At 41.9% G+C, this 17,622-nt stretch overlaps 1 protein-coding gene across 3 annotated transcripts in view; it reads right to left on the bottom strand.

Annotated features, from left to right (window-relative positions):
* The window catches only part of STS (steroid sulfatase), a 119,874-nt gene that overhangs the window by 16,448 nt on the left and 85,804 nt on the right, over positions 1-17,622 (bottom strand). For 2 of the 3 annotated variants that reach the window (XM_063126350.1, XM_063126351.1), the window contains one exon: positions 7,846-7,967. In XM_063126350.1, the coding sequence (XP_062982420.1) occupies positions 7,846-7,967 (122 nt within the window). Of the gene's footprint in view, positions 1-7,590; positions 7,681-7,845; positions 7,968-17,622 lie in introns of those variants that run through there. The other variant, XM_063126352.1, reaches the window with a different exon arrangement.

Raw genomic sequence — 17,622 nt, 5'->3', positions numbered from 1 at the left:
ATGTTCAACTTATTAGATCTTCATGCTATGTATCTCTTTAAAAAAGTTTACAAGACACAAAGTAATTTATTATGTGGGGTTATTCAGTATCTCTGTTTATTTAGTGAGAAGAAAATAAACCCTAGAAAATGTGATTCAGTGGCCGTATACATTAGTATAGACTCATTTGCTCTGATATGACTACAACTCTGTAAGTGGCTATTAAACGACCCCCTGAGTTTGAGTGATGCAAACATCCCACGTAACCAGAGATCTTCTCCTTATCGGGTGACTGCTTTCCTTGTAATGAAGTTGTCAAAGCAATACATTTTTAATAACTCTGATTCATAGGCCAATAAAGTCCTAGGGCTTCTGCTCATGGTATTTTAAAACATGACTCCTTTATTTTAATTTTTCAACCATAACAGAAGAATTGCATCTGAGAAAACAGAAATGCTAGACTAGGTGCAAACCCCCTCCACCCCAAAAAGGCTGAGAAGTTAGGTACAGATGAAAACTTCACCACTTGCAGCTTCTCCTATCCATGTAGCATTAGGGCCTTGATCCACATGAAAGTTAAAAATGAGATCAGTGAAAATGGTGAAATAATTTTATACCAATCTTAATCATTCAGGGACATCTGCACTAATATCATATGCTTCTGTTCCACATTTAGTGGAGTATTTATTTATTTATTTATTACATTTTGTACCACCCAGTAGCAAAGCTCTCTGGGGTAGTGTTACCCTGCTGATATTCCTTGATCTCTTTGCAGCTTTTGATACCATTGACCATGGTATCCTTCTGGTGCAACTGTTTGAGGTGGGAGTGGGGGGTACTGCATTGCAGTGGTTTTGCTCCTACAGTGATGGCAGGCTCCAGAAAGTGGTGCTTGGAGGATCTTGCTTGGCCCCATGGATTCCTAAGTATGGGTTCCACAGGAGTAGGTTTTGTCCCCCATGCTATTTAATTTCTACAGGAAAACATTGAGTGGGGTCATCAGGAGTTTCGGAATGCATTATGAGTATGCTGTTGGCACACAGCTCTACTTCTCTTTTCATCTTCATCAAATAAGGCTGTTAGTGGATGGCTCTTGAGACTGGATGGAGGGTTTTCATCCTGTTCTTGATGGGGTTGCTCTCCTTCTAAAGCAGCAGGTTCATAACTTGTGGGTTCTTTTGGAGCCAACATAGTCACTTGAGACTCAAGTGGCCTCAATAGCATAGAATGCCTTCTACCAGCTTCAGCCGGTGGACCAACTACACCCCTAGCTGGATTGGGATAATGTGGCTTCAGTATTCTATGCTCTGGTTACCTCCAGGATAGATTACTTCAATTGTGGCAGCCCTTGAAGACTTTTCAGAAGCTGTGGCTTGTACAAAATGTGGCAGCCAGATTGATAACAGGCACCAGAAGGAGCAAATAACACCAATTTTGGCCTGCTTGCACTGGCTGCCTGTACATTTGCAAGCCCGCTTCCCGCCCAGCTGGAATGGCTTGGATGGGGGGGGGGCTTTTGTGGGTGGGAAGGAGGGGAAGAAAGATGCTGCATGTGCAAGGCGCACATGGGCAGTGTGAGGTGTGGGCTGGGCAGAGCCTACAAAGGCCAGCCCCACTGAAGCTCAGCCTCTTTCGCTTTCCGGCTCCCACCCACCCCCTTCCCTTTAACTAGTATAGGATTAGCCAGTCGCCCCCTTTGGAGGGGGTTGGGTGGGAATTTTACCTGATATAAATTTGCAGTTGTGTAGTTTTTTGCCTACTCCATACTGGAATTACGTTTAGTGGAGGGTGAGTAAATAGGTGGATTAGATTGGAGTGGCAGGGGTGTGCAGGAATTTGCATGGTATTACAATAGGGACAGTGAGCACTCTGGCACCTTTTGGTGATTGGCACATCCGGAGGTCCTGCTCCTTGGGGGCTGTGCAGCTGTTGTGTCAGGATATGGTTTGCCTTTGAGGACCCTCCTGTCTCATCTACTTGGAGCTGTGCAGCACTGAGTGGGGATGATGTAGGCCTGCCTGCCTGCCCACATTTTCAAAGTGAAGAACAAAGAGAAAGCTGTGGTTTGGAAACAACAACAGTATAATAGGAGTGATAACACTCAAACCACAAAAACATCAAAACAGCTATTTGTACCGGACTACTATATATATATATATATATATATATATATATATATATATATATAGACGCTTTATGTGAATAGTTCATTATATGTATATTAGGAGTTTATATTGCAGGCTTTGTTGTGAATGTTAGTGTGAATATCCTAGAAATATTGTTGCTGTGCCTGTTCTTTGTACATTTGTAAAGTTTTTGAATTATTCATCTATGATAGTTGTTTTGAAGTTTTTGTGGTTTGAGTGTTATCACTCCTATTACACATTTTCAAAGTGTCACATAAGAGAGGGACTGGGTTTACCTGACTCCTGGTTTTGGAGAGTGGCTTACCTATAATGGCAGGCTAGGTGCCTGAAGAAAGGATCTAATAGATTCCCGCACTTTCACATGCAGATCCAGGGAAGGGTGATGTTCCCTTGTTTAAATAAAGAGGCCCTAGTTTACCCCAATCTCTTGTGTCTGAGTCTTTATTCCATGTTTCCTTCTCCACTCACAATTGAAGGTGCTGGTTTTAACCTATAAAGCTTTACATGGCTTTGGACCACAATACCTGATGGAGCACCTCTTCCAATATAAACCTCCCCAGACACTAAGAACGTCTGAGGCCTTCCTCTGAGTGTCTCCTCTGAGGCAGGCTCTGAAGATGGCAACAAGGCAGAGGGCCTTCACAGTGGTAGCAGATTGTGGAATGCTCTCCCCACCAAGGACTGACTGTGCCAACATTTCCATCTTTTCAGCACCAGGATAAAACTTTCCTCTACGCCCAGGCATCTGATGGCTGATGATGGGGATTTTAATGTCAGTTGTTTAATGAGGTCCCAGGATTTCCTTTAGCTGTTTTAAATTGTTTTTAAATTTTGTATGTTAAAGATTTTATGTTATGATTTCATTATTTTGTGTTTTTGGGTTGTAATTTTTATGAATCGTCCAGAGAGCTTTGGGTGTTGGGTAGTACAGAAATGAAATAATTAAAATATTGAGATAATTGGATATGATAAATAACAGTGCCCTACAACAGGATCTGGTGTAAGATGTACACATTGTCAAAGCACTCATGAAAATGTTGGCCATTGTATTATCAAATTACATATTTGATGTAATATGTGTAAGTGGTACATCACCCAGGAAGCCGAATGTGGACATATATATCTTCAACAAAAAAGAGGGGAAGGAATAACTTATGGAATTCATTGCCACAAGATGTTGTAATTACCACTGACTTGGGGGCTGTCTTCATGGTGCCGAGACGGCACTTCATTCCTCCTAAACCCTGCAGTTTCTATTACCTGGGGTGGCATCAGGTAATCCCCACACCAAAGAGGGAGTGCGGGATTTCCAGTGGACATCGAGGTATTGGAGCCACCACCCTGCCCTCTTCCTGGCTTCTGGTGACCAATTTCCAGTCCCCTTCCACGAGGACTGCCCTCTAGATTAGCCATGGAAAGATGTCATACAGCGGAAGAGCCGGGATGACCTTGCTCCCACTGAAAAAGATATATACAGTAACTGTAGATTCGCAGCCACTGTGGGACTTTGGGTGTGTATAGACAGCCCCTTGGATTGCACAAGTTCAGGTAAATGAAGAACAATATGCCTTGAATATTAGTTGCTGTGTAAACGATGGTTGAGGGCTGTCACCTTCAGCCTGGCTTGGGGGCTTTCCAGAAGCATCTGAGCTAGCCACGGTTAGAAACAGGAGCCCGGATAGATGGACTTTAGCCTGATCCAACAGGGCTTTTTAATATCCAGCTCTTACTGATGCATATGCAGTTAACGTGAATTCCACTCACTTGGCTGATTGCAAACTTGGCTGATTGCAAATTACAGTCTTCTACACAGAATGCTGAGAGGAATGTTTGCTCACCTGGGAAATTTTGTATAAGTTCCATAATGATCTTTAATAAATCTGATACACTATATTTGAAACATGAAGAGTATGTGATTCTTACTTGGAAGTGAGACCTGCTGATATTGGAGAGGCTTGCTGTAATGTAAATAGGTTTAGGGCTGAGAACTAAAATGGATGTGGTACTGAAAGCAGGGCTGCTGACAAAATAAACCAAAAAGGCTGCTGAATGTCTCTTAGCACTTTGCGTTCCATAGTATCTAAAAGTAGGGTGGGCAACTTCAAGGGGCCAACGTGCCCCCTTCCACCCCCACAGGCTGCACACCTGTCACGGCTGCCTCGCCACCCAAATTTGGGAGCATGCTGGCAGCAAATAAATTGACAATTTGCTGCCAAATTTTGGCAGCTAACTACCACAGGAGCTTCAGAAGGTTATATCATGCAAAATTTATCCTTCTGAAACCCGCATACTTCTTTGCTGCTGAAATCTAGTGGCAAACCACCATTCTCTTTCTCTATTTGTCATTGCCACACAATTTCAGGGGTGCAGCAGGAGCTGCACTGGAGGACGGGGGCTGCCTGCTGCCTGTGGGACATGAGATACCAATCCTTAGAGTAAAAGAAATATTTCTTGGTATTTCATAGGAATATAGGAAGCTACTTTGAACTGAGTCAGACCATTTGTCCATCCAGCCCAGTACTGTCAACATGGACTGGCAGCAGCTGTGAAGGGTTTTCCTGCCCTACCTTGAGATGCTGGAGTTGAACCTGGGACCTTCTGCATGCAAATCAGATGCCCTACCACTGAGCTACAGCCTTCATAGCATAACGACCAAACAAAGGTCATGGTGTTAGGACATGGCCCAGTGGGAAAAGAGCTAAGGACGTGGCTATCATTTTGACTGCAGCTCTATATTTAGCATCATATCGACCGTGGTGTTAAGGTGTAACGGTATTATACTCAGTGCCTTTACACAGATGTCTTACTTACAATTAATTGGTCATAATATTATGCTGTGATTTTTCATATACTTGGCTTACACAGTGTTTTACAGCCTCGGATAGGTGCCTTACAGAACAAGTGCAAAACCGAAAAGGCAGATGACAACAAATCCATCGTAGAGACAGCCCCTGTGAATGCTCATAGCAATGCTGATAAAATCAACCACACATCAGAGGAAGAGAGCTGAAGAAGTGCAGAGATATTTTCTTTGTACAACTGTAGCATGCTGGAGGGAGATAAGCTGTATGGAGGACCTTTTGGTATCTTGAGAATATCCTTTATGTACATTCTTCTATTGTGCCCAGAGAGAAAACGTATTTGTGAAGATCGGCACTGGACAAGAGACTAGTCAATCATGTTTTCTCTGGGGGCTAGTGGCATGAAAGAGCTATGAAGAATGCTTGCCTACACTCCCCAAAGAAAGCGACATGAAACTATCGGGGCCACGATCTGGCCAGCATCTGTCCACTACACAATGCAAAGAAGTGTAAGTGGACCATGGAACAGCGGTGAAGAACAGCAGACTTTTCATTTGGGAGCGTGCGAGGGAAAATCTGCTTCCTTTTTCCAAAAGATCTGAGAGGATGCCAAGAAAAGGCTCCCCTCTACAGCAAACCAAAGAATGGAAGAACTGCATTCTTCAAAGAAACATATTACTGAACTCAGAGGGATGTTTGGAGGACATTGTGTCTCTCTCTCCTCCCTCTATCATGCTGCAAATGATGTAAATGGCAAACACATTTAGAGAAAGGGCCATGGAGGAGAAAGATTGAAATCCTGATGCTATCCGCCCCCCCCCTTCCCCGTATTCTCTATGGGAAGCTACATCTTCCTTCTCCTTTCCCCCCTTCCAGCATCCCTGCACTTCTCTTCTCTGGGCTCTTGGACATCAGCACAGTCATTGACCTGAGCCTGTCTACTGGCAAGTTTAGATTTGGAGTAAGATGTCATTAATAAGTTGATGGGTCAGTGATCAGCTGGATGGGGGCTAATAAACTGATGCTCAAGCCAGACACACTAGAGGTAATGTTAGTAGGTAGTTCAATGGACCTAGGCAGTGGCATTCTCTGGATGAAGTTGGAGTCCTCCTCACAGACCAAGTTCATAGGTTTAAATCAGGTCTTTGTATTGGAAGCCAAGTGGCATTCATAGCATGAACTACCTTTCACCAGCTCAAGGTGGTACACCAGTCATGGTCCTTCCTGGACAGAGATGGCCTTGCCATAACTATCCATACCCTGACAACACCCACTGTACGTGGGATTGCCCTTCAAGATGACTAAGAACTACCATCTGATTTAGTACTCATTTCTGGGTGCAATTCAAGGTGCTGGAGTTGACCTATACAACTTTATATGGCTCAGGAGAAAGGTATCTGAAAAATTCTCCACTTCCATGCAATCTTACCTACCTCTTGCTATCATCTTCAGAGGCCCTGCTCAGGTTTCCCCATCTTTGGAGGTTAGGCAGATGGTGACCAGATATAGGACTTTTAATGTTGTGAAGTGCTGGATGTGTTCATTCTTTGCCCAGCCAGGGACATTCATCTGGTTTTACTATGGTCATCCACAGGAAGGGGCAACACAGTTCGCTTGCCCCCACCTCCACTGGATCAGCCATAATCTCCAGATTCCCAGCTTTTTCTTTCCTTTTCTTTTAAAAAGCAAGTATCTAGCTCTTGTAGAATTCAAGATACTAGGCAAAATGTGCAGTCGCTATTCTGCCCATTTGTTTTGTGAGAAACTAGCCTGCTCCCACCTTTCAGTGTTTTTAGCCAATAAATGAAGTCATAGCAGTGGTTAACACACCCACTATCTCAGTGTGTTGGGCGTGTTAAGCTTTTGGGGGGTCTTCCCTATTAGGCAGTAATTGCAGAAGTATAAAAACAATTTAAAAATCCAGGCGTTCAGTATCGCTGAGTTTAGGCAGTAGTGTATCTACCAAAAAACAAAAAGACAGCAGCGAAGGCAGGTGTTCATGACCTTTCAGATTCAGATCTTGTTAAACATTTTTTTCTGAGTTTATAAACATTTTAAAAAGATCCTGACAATGTGTGCAGATAAAGTTCATCATTACTATAGTCATATTTCTGGAGGCAGGGCTGTAGCTGAGTGAGTGTGGGTTACACATGTCCTGCAAAGTAGTCTGGTGCTGCTGTTCCCATTTTGCAGAGTGTGGGTATGTGTGTGTGTGGATGGAAAAGAAGTCCCAGTAGTTGGTTCCGTTTGAACGTTGTGTCTCTCAACTGTATACAAATGTTCAAGTTTGTCATCTACAAACAACAGTCTTTCCAGGACTGGATGAATCAATAGTCTGCCCTACTAGACAGCTCTTCATATGTTCTACTAGCTGTCCCCATCCTAAAGCTGTTTACGTCAAGCATCCGGCTTCAAGACAAACATAGCATCATATGTTTTAAGATGCTTTTAGAATGTTTTTAGGATTTTTTAAGGATATTTTTAACAATGTATATTATGTTTTAATTCAGTTTTATGTATTTTATCATTTATTGTTGTTCCCCGCCTTGATCAGAATGGAGAGGCGGGTAAGAAATAAATTTATTATTGCTGTTGTTGTTGTTATTATTATTATTACAGTCTCTGCTCAAAACGTTAAAACGTATTCCAGTACCAGAGGCTTTAGCACAGTGCTGCTGTAAAACTTTGTTGTACTGCAGCAAATTAATTGTCTAATACTAAATTGTTTCCCTGTTAGTAACTGGCTTTTCCCCCTAAGATAAAAGTAAAACAGAGATAAAAAGAACAAGAAGAAGGGTTAGGCACTTCAAGCAATTTATTTGTAACATAGCCCAAGGCTTTTTCCCCCTGAGTCTTTCAAGTAAGTTGCAATAAAAATTATATAAAATATGTAAGTTTGAATAGGCAAATTTACTTACTGTTTCTTGGATGCCAGCGCACTGCATTTAAATATGCATTACAGTAATGGAAGAGAAACTCATGCTTGGTTTGCAGAACAGTGCCTTGAAGCAAGGGCATCAGATCATGTCCATCAATAATTCTGAAAAAGAAAGCATTTCAAAAATGGAGGTAAGAACCCTGGCTGAAAAAGAAGCCTGGCTGAAAAAGAAGCTCTTAAGAATTTCTATTTCTTAATAAGTACCACAAATACCATTGCACCAGGAGCAGCAGTGCTGGAGTCAGCCCACACATTACACACTAGCAAACTTGCATTTTTGCACTGAGTTAAACCCAGCTGGAAGCTGCAGCCAATCCTAGCTCTCTGATTAGTGCATCTATAAGATATGTGCTTTTACCAAATGTATTTGACTTACATGTTTTAACTGTCCCTCTAAATGTCTTAACGTGTATACCTAGCCAAAAAAAAAAAAAAAAAAAAGATTCATTAATCATAAAAACCTGTAAAGCTACTTCCCAGCACAGAAATTATCTAGGACAGTTTGTGACATTTTCTTAACTATGTTAATCCAAATAGCATGCATTTATTCAATCAAGGATGTATATGAGTGTCTGCCTGCATATTTGTCCCTCATTTCTTCCTCATTCCCAAGGGAGAGGAAAGAGGAAGTAAACAACTTGCACGTGGTCCATTCAGTGGGCTGTTTTGATCGTGCTGCTTCTCCTGCACACACCAGGAGATAGCGGCAACTTCCATCTCAAAAAAATAAAATAAGTCAGACTTACTGGAGGTTTTTTTGTGTTGCAAAGAAGGTTGTTGGTTGTTTTTATGCTCTTCATGGTTTTAATTTTTGTGAACCGCCCAGAGAGCTTCGGCTATTGGGCAGTATAAAAATGTAATAAATAAATAAATAAATAAATAAATAAATAAATAAAGCTAGAAGGGGCAGGAGGTGCATGGGAGGCAGACATCGTTGTGAAAGGGACCCGTGAAAATCTGTGAGTGTCCAGTAACGAGCATGCAATAAAATACTCATCTGATGGAGCTCTTCTGACTGAGTTTGTTCCTGCACTTTTGAGAACATACTATGATTGAAAGCTTTTTATATATATATAGTAGAAATACATAGAATTCATCTTTTGGTGAAAAAGAGAGTGGGCATCCACAAACAGACTGTAATATTGCATCTGTGCAACTATTATATCATTCCCCAGAAAAAAAATATTTTGGAAAAAGTTAGGAATCATGTATTAAAAAATATATTCACCCCTACTTGGCTTCATCTATTTATTTATTTATTTTCATTCATTCCAATCAATTATGTGTTGGATTACTGCTGGAAAGTGATTTGTGAAGTCTGGAATTCTCCTCAGACAAAACTTCACTTTACTAACTTAGCAGTTTCCTAAAAATTAGTGAATTTTAAGAAGACCTAGGAAGCATGTATTCCTTGATTTAAAACAGTTGAGAGAAACGAATTTTGTCATTTTGAGGCTGCTTTCCCCTTTCCTCACAAATTATTTCCTTAATACCTCAGATATATGGACTTGTCCTCATGCAACATTTTCCTTCCATAGGATGCCTCTGAATAACTTACGTGGGGAAAAGTGTCAAGTGGACATTGAAGGAACAATCTATAGTGACCTTCCCCAACACCATGCCCTCAAGACGTGTTGGACTACATACAGCCCCCCACATGAGATTGGGGAAGGCTGAGGTTGTAGGAATTCAACTTTCCTACATAATCAACATCACAGACACATTCTGCTGTCATGGTCCCCAACACCATGCCCTCAAGACGTGTTGGACTACATACAGCCCCCCACATGAGATTGGGGAAGGCTGAGGTTGTAGGAATTCAACTTTCCTACATAATCAACATCACAGACACATTCTGTTGTTCAGGTAACTTAGGCACAGAAGACAAAGCACAACAAGGTTTATTATAAAACTATTCCTTTCATAACTTATCTTCAATAGCTCTAAAAACCTGCCAAGCCCCAGGCAGTTCTTCCCTTCCACTCTATTTCCTGATTTCTGTTCTCTCATGGTAAATGAGAGACTTTTTGGTAAATTCATATTTACCCCTGAAAATGGCAGGTATGCATCTAGTTTCTCTTTCCTTACAGTAAAATCTACTTAGGAAATCACATGATGTCACTTTATCATGTGAATCCTTCCTCTGGCTACATGATTGGCTGTTGGTGGGGCTGCAGAGAAACATGACATGCAGATATCCCATCACACTTTTCTGTAACTCAGTGTTAAAGAGAGAAAAGAGAAACATGAAGCATGGCTTATTTTCTGGTGGCAAACAAATATTTACTATAGCATCTACAATGAGCTTTAGAGCGTCATCAGAAGGGAGGAAAATTGTGGTTTTCTACCGTCGGTTCTCTGTCCCCACTCCTGTCTCACATTAGTTCCTTTTTCTTCTCAGAGAAAAAGAGGAAGTAAACAAAGACCACGTGGCCCATTCAGGAGGTGGTTTTATCACACTGCTTTTCCTGCACACAACAGGAAATGGTGGCATGTTCCGTTTAAAAAAAAAACGGATTAAAAAGGGTCCAGTTTGTGACGGAAAAAAGGCAAGAAGGAGCAGGAGGCGCGTAGGAGGTGGATGTTGTCATCTAAAGGATGTGTGAAAATCTGGGCAGTAGCAAGCATGTGATAAAACACTTGTCTGATGAACCCCTTAGTCTAAGGGCTGATTTACCCATGCACATTCACCACTTGATATAACACTACTAACAGTGTAATCCTATGTACGTCTACTCAGTCGTAAATTCCAATGAGTGCAGTGGAACTTAATCCCAGGTAAGCATGCATAGGATTGCAGTGTTTGGGATGGACAAGTGAAATTCAACTTTAGAAAATATCTTTATGGAAACGCATCAACGTTATATAAGTGGGAAATAAGAACTTGTTTAAATATCTTGATGAAAGACATTGGAATGCCCATTGATATGGATGCCAATTTGGAAATAAATTCTGTTGCCATTCACAGATCCCATTGTGGCTGTGAAAAAATTCAGCAGAACTGCATTTTTGGGAAGAAAATAAGAAGCTGCCTATTGGTCTCTCCAGCTCAGCTGATGTCTCCACTGACTGGAAGTGACTCTGTTAGGTTTCAGACAGGAGTCTTTTTCAGTTCAATTCTTCAGATTGAACTTGAGCCTTCTGCATAGAAAGCACTAAGGTATGGGCCTTCCCACTAAGGAGGGCAGGGAGTGAGTGGAAGCTGGGAATTTGAACCCAGGTCTCTCCAGTCCTAGCCTAACACTATTCCACACTACAGCGTTTGGTTGCAGCAGCCAAGAACTGGATGGAATCACAGGATAGATGCTTTGAGAAATGAATAGATGAGCAGGATTCTGGGTAAAATAAGTAATTGAGTAAAGGGATGAGTGACCTGAGGAGAGTTATTTCAAGATGGAAAAATGACCTAAGTGGAAACCTAAAGAGCCTCTCTCTTGCTATGCCCACTCTTTCTGACCTTGACTTGCTGAGGCTGATTTTGGTACAAAACACACACACGGTGAAAACCATGTAATGCCATGATATGTAATTTGAGTCGACATAATAGATTGACTTTGGCCTGGTTCAGACAACACCCTTAACCATTTTGTGGTTAAGCAGCATGGTTTAGTGTGTTGTCTGAACCAGGCCAATATAGAGGCATATTTTCAGCATTATCTTCAATGTTTACAAATAGAATCACTATTTATGTGAAGGATTATAGACAGTATTCTCTTTCTCCTTTTAAACTCATGCTTTCAGTAAAGGAATGGAACTTTACATTTAGTGGGAGAGGAGGTAGGAGTTGAAGTTATAAGCAAACCAAGCATGTTTCCATTAATTAAACTATCAAATATCTCATATTGACTTAAAAGGGAAATATGAAGCTAAGGTTTTTGGCATGGTGTGAAATACAACATTTACAACTGTTTATAGAGAATTAATTCAATCTGGCATGCATTTTGATTGAGGCATATTGTACATTAAAAGTCTGAAACAGTTTGGAAACAATTAGGATGTAATTGTGTACTCAGGTCTTTTCATTTATAGAAGAGGGCACCCCTGGAGAAATTGAATGGATGTCATGTCATTTCTGAATGGCCCACATTCAATTAACTAACTGCTTTTCTTAGCAAACACGTAGGATCAGGAAAGGACCAGTCTCTCCTCTTTTGTGGATTTGCAATTGCATGCGCCACTCAGAACGGATGTGTGTATATTTACACTTGGCTTTCTATAACAGAAATATATACATACCAACCCTAAAAAGATGCTGTTCCCCTAATCTATACTCTGAATGTCACTACCCTTGGGGTAATATGGGTGCATTCCTCTCCTCTCATTCCACTTCTCTAGAATGTACACAATGCATCTCAATCATGTACACTTAAGTTAAACAAAAATATGCATGTATTGTAGCTGTACTGTATCACATATCTTTAAGCAATGATTTTCTGTTTCACCTACATTTCCTTAAGTTAGGAAGAATTAAATGTTTTACCTAGCTATTTGCTGATGTGACATAAACCTGGAGACCCCCGTGTGTAAGGATTCTTTTTCAGACTCCTGTTTCCACATTTTAGCAGTGTCTTGCAAGGATGTGCTCTAACCTATCTGTCACCTGAGCAAGTGGGAAAATAGATGTCTGTCAGTTAGTCCTTCACCAGTTTCTGAGATTGTAGTGGATAATTAATTAGGACTACACTACTGGTGTACAGGCCCAGTGCTGCCATAGAGGCAACTCAGGCAGCTGCCGAGAGCGCCAAGCAAACGAGGGCGCCAAACAGCGTACCTGCAAGCTACTCTCCTAGAGTGGCTTTTATTTATTTATTTATTACATTTATATACCGCCCCACAGCCGAAGCTCTCTGGGCAGTTTAAAACAATTTAAAATAGTAAATATTAAAAGTATACAAAAAATTAAAAAACATAAAAACAGTATAAAAACAACAGTATCCATTTCCGGGTGTGCTGTTCCAAAGCCGCCACCCCAGCCTCCGCCCAACCCCAGCGTCCTGGCTCCTTCGAAGCCAGGATGCTGGGGTTGGAGGCAGAGGGTTCAGTATGGCGCACCAGGAAGCCACTTCCAGGCGCGCCGCTTCAAAGCCTCTGCCCCGCCCCCCAACCCCAGCGTCCTGGCTTCAAAGCCAGGAGCGGGAGGGAGAGGGCGGTGAGTGGGCGAGCAAGGGGGGAGCCGTAGCGGTGAGTGAGCGAGCGAGCGGGGGCGGTGAGCGAGTGATGGGGGAGCTGGAGCGTGTGAGCGAGGGGGGAGCCGGAGCAGCGAGCGGGCGGGTGGGAGCAGTGAGTGAGCGGGTGGGTGGGCAGGCGAGTGAGGGGGCGGTGAGTGAGCGAGTGGGGGGGGCCTTCAGAACGCGCCTGCCTAGGGTGCAATATAGTCTGGCGCCGGCCCTGCTGGTGTAGCATAGCAGCCAAGAGTGTGAGAAGTAAAGGACTCAAACTTTCCCTTGACCTATGACAAACTCTTATGTTCCATAAGCAAAGGACAGACACACATCATTTCTATACATGGTGAAGTTCATACATAGTAGCACGGCAAATACATTTGAAATATGCACAGAATAAAGCAGAAGTTTATTTTATTTTTATTTGGGAGAATTGTACTTTATTCTAGCGTTATGTTATGTCTTTATTGGTTTGAACAAATATGATTACTGCACTGTTGTGAGATCAGTCTTCATGGAAAATGATCCCTCCATGTGAGAAGGACACCTTTCCAAGGGGATACACTACCGTGAAATTTGCACCCAGCAAGAAGACTGGACCAAAGAAAGCATGGCACCGTTATGATTTGTATTAGGAAAAACTTCCTGACTGTTAGAGCAGTGCGACGGTGGAATCAGTTACCTAGGGAGGTTGTGGGCTCTCCCACACTAGAGGCATTCAAGAGGCAGCTGGACAACCATCTGTCAGGGATGCTTTAGGGTGGATTCCTGCATTGAGCAGGGGGTTGGACTCGATGGCCTTGTAGGCCCCTTCCAACTCTGCTGTTCTATGATTCTATGATTAGATATTCTAAGGCAATGATGGATCTAATCTTTCACATACTTTACCTTTCTATCCTGCCCTGTCTTTTCCTACAAACACTTGATAAATCGTTGGCTTAACAAGAATGTCTCTTGTACTTATTTCTGCTGAAATACCAGTTTGGCCAGCCAGCTGATGCCTCCCCTTACTTTGTGTGTATGTATGCGGCCTTGCTCTTTTATACTCAGAATACTTTGGTATCCTAGCAAAATGTATTGGACCAATGCATCTGCAAGCTAACTGTACACTTTAAATTGCACCTTTAAAATGGCAGCATGTCCAGAAGCCATATTCCTGTGGGCAGAGAGCCTTCAGATATGAGGTTGGAAAGAAAAGAGAGTGCAAGAACTGATAATTTGCTTGGAATGTCACATCCACCACAGGAGGCAGAGAGACTGTTTTATGAATATATTATTTTTGAAAACAGGAAACCATCGGAAGGGGATAGATTCTATATTGTACTCCGTGACGTGCAAGTGCTGTTATGGCTCTGCCCAGTCTCCATTAGAATTTCAGTCATTTAAGTAAGGGAAAGGAAGAGTTCTTAGCCAAGTAGTTTGGGAAACAATGAACCCAGATGGGAGAAAACACACCACCTGTGAGTAGTATAGTTAATTTCCTATGCAAATATTCAAATGAATAACAAAAACAGGTTGCAACTGAAAATGCCAAACTGAGCTTTGAAGTGAAATTTGGAGGATTTAGGAGACCTCAAACATCCCTGATTTTCCCATTCCTAGCAAGAAGGAGTTGTAAATTATGGATCTATACAAATCCAAACTTCCTGCACCCAGTCCAGATCTGCATCAAGCAGGATATAACACTTTGAAAGCGGTTTGAAAACTGTATATATAATTTGTCACAGGCCTCAACAGTTGTCAAGACTGTTAAAAACCGTTATAAAGCAGTAGTGTAGATTGATGAGTACATTTATAGGAATCTCCAGAATAGGACAAACCCTTTATTCTCTTTCACCCTCTGTCATTGCCTCCTTTTCGACTGCCTTTCAGGGGGAAAAATTATTTGTCCACCAAACCAGCCTTAAAACTCTCTAGGGGCTCATCTACACCAAGCAGGATATTCCACTATGAAAGCAGTATGAAAACTGTATATAAATGGCAGGAGCTACACTACTGCTTTATAGTGGTATTGAAGTGCACTGACAACTGTTTGGGCCCATTGACATATACCATATACTGCTTTCATATCACTTTCATAGTGGAATATCCTGCTTAGTGTAGATGAGCCCTAGGTCTATTTTAAGTAATGTGGGGGTCGGCTAATAAATTTGAGTAGGTAACAACACACACAAAAAGGAATAAAATTTCAAATAACTAAGTTCACACTGAAAAAAATGTCAATAGGAAGAAGTTTTAAAATCTGAATGGATACACACATACAACACACAAAACAAAAGGGTAATAAAACAACCAGAGATAAATACATCCAGCTAACTTAACTAGATGATGCCCACATTTTATACAGGATCTTTCCAAGCAATATGTTACTGACATTGGTTCAGCTCTCTCAATCAGTTTTCCAGTTCCAGCAGCTGACTCTTTCTTCTGGGATTCTGGACTTCCTTCCTTCCTTCTCTCTCTCTTTTAAATTTTGCTTCTCTGCATTTTTTATTCTGGCTTTTATCTCTTAAAATTAGTTTTTTTCTTTCCCCAATTCTCTCTCTTTTCCTCTGACCTGTTGTTCGACTTTATAACCTCCTGCACCTCTAGGCACAACTTCTCTAACTTCTACATTGTAATTAAACCTTTGACCATGAAACTATTAACCTTTTGGCTAAATGATTAGCAGATGCACACATTTCCCATAATATCTTAAAATCCCATAATGTCCTAAAACCAATATAAACACAAAATGGAGGACAGTTCTGTTTTTTCACAATCACAAATATGAATTAATTTCATATTTTTTTTAAGTCTCTAAGTTAAGAAGGAACAACCCTAAGACTAAAAAATGGGATGAACTGAATTTAAGATTTTTAAAAACTGAGAACCTGAAAGAAATTGAAGTTGACAATTTTATCCATCCCTACCTAAAACATGAGGGCTACATTTTTGTTCCAAAAAGAGAGAAAAAGAAAGAAAGCTTCAACTCCCAGAATTCTATCATGAACTGTTGTGACCAAAATGTTGACTATTTATGCTTTAGTAATTAGAGAAGTGACTGAACCTGCAAGTCTAAAATAGCATCGGACAAGTCTATTTTGAAATGTTTTCTAGCTGGAGCAAAGAGTGGAAAAGATATTCTGAATTTAGATCAGGGGAATCACTTTTACATTTGCATTATGTAAATGGGAACCACTTGTCAGGGTAGTATTACTTTAGACTTGCAGGGGAAAAGTTCACAGCTGGTGATTTATTGACTATATATAAGAAAGAGCAGAATGATCGTGGCATCATGCCCAAGCATCTATAGGTTGATCAAAAGGAGCACGTAAGGTACATATAGATTATTGTCAAGAACAAAAATCCATCTTCTTTTGCCAAGAAGAGAAAAAGTAATTAAAATGCTCCTACAGATGCTATTACAGAACTAAAAGATCAAAGTACTTGAACGGCTCAGTGGAAAGGCTGGTAAGTTCAGCTATGGTGAAAATGACAAAATATTGCAGAAGCCAAGAACAACATTAAAATATTGCCCTTTGGTATGATATTGCCAAAGCAAAGTTACAGGCTAATGTTAGTGCATTCTTATTTCTCCGCTTGGTGCCTACACTGTATTCTTTTCGTCGCCAGCTGAAGACCTTTTTATTTTCTCAGTATTTTAACATCTAAATTTAAACTTTGCTGTTTTAATTCTGTATTTTAATCCTATATCAATTTCTGCTGTGTGGTTTTATCCTGGTTGTGCTTTTTATATTGTATTTTGTATTTGGGTTTTTAGCTTGTTGGATGTTTTATGTTATTATATTCCTAATGGTTTTAATTTTTGTGAACCTCCCAGAGAGCTTTGGCTATTGGGCGGTATAAAAATGCAATAAATAAATAAATAAATAAATAAATGCAGTTGTTAGTAGGGATGTGCTCCGCTTCTAATCGGACCGTAGAAGCAGGAGCGGAGCGGGGGGCTTCGCCTGCCCTTAAGGCGGAGGCGAAGAGGATTGGGGGGCCGGCGGAGCATGGCGAAGAGGATCGAGGTGAAGGCGGATCCTTCGCCTCGATCCGGAGCTCTGCTGGAAGGGTAAGTGGGGTTTACCGGGCCCTGCCGCTGTCGCCCATGCGGCGACGGCGGCAGGGCCCGGTAATCCCCCCCGCCCTCCTCCCCCTTACCTGCCTCCATCCGCGGTCCGTCAGCGTCTTCAATTGAGCCTGTGGTTCCAGCAGGAAGTCTGGGCCGCTTTGGCTCGCGGACGGAGGCAGGTAAGGTCCCCCTCTCCCTTGGTCCTTTACCGGGCTCTGCCGCCGTCGCTGCATGGGCAGCGATGGCGGCAGGGCCCGGTAACCCCCCCTATGGGGGGGAACGGAGCTCCGATCTGGATCCGGAGCTCCAAGCGGAGCGGAGTGGGCACAGGCGGAGTGGGGGCGGGGCAGAGCGGCCCGATCCGAAAATGGCGGATCTGAAAGTGAAGCGGAGTGGGGGGTCCATGCACACCCCTAATTGTTAGTGCATGGGTGGCTGTCCAACGCTGGTTTAGTGCATGGAGATTCTGTCATGTCCTGTTCAAAGGGCTCAGGGCATGTTATGGTATATACAGCTATATTTAATTTTAGCCTCA

The sequence above is a fragment of the Elgaria multicarinata genome, chromosome 5, assembly GCF_023053635.1.
Source record: "Elgaria multicarinata webbii isolate HBS135686 ecotype San Diego chromosome 5, rElgMul1.1.pri, whole genome shotgun sequence".
NCBI lineage: Eukaryota > Metazoa > Chordata > Lepidosauria > Squamata > Anguidae > Elgaria > Elgaria multicarinata.
This window is presented reverse-complemented; position numbering and strand designations above follow the sequence as displayed.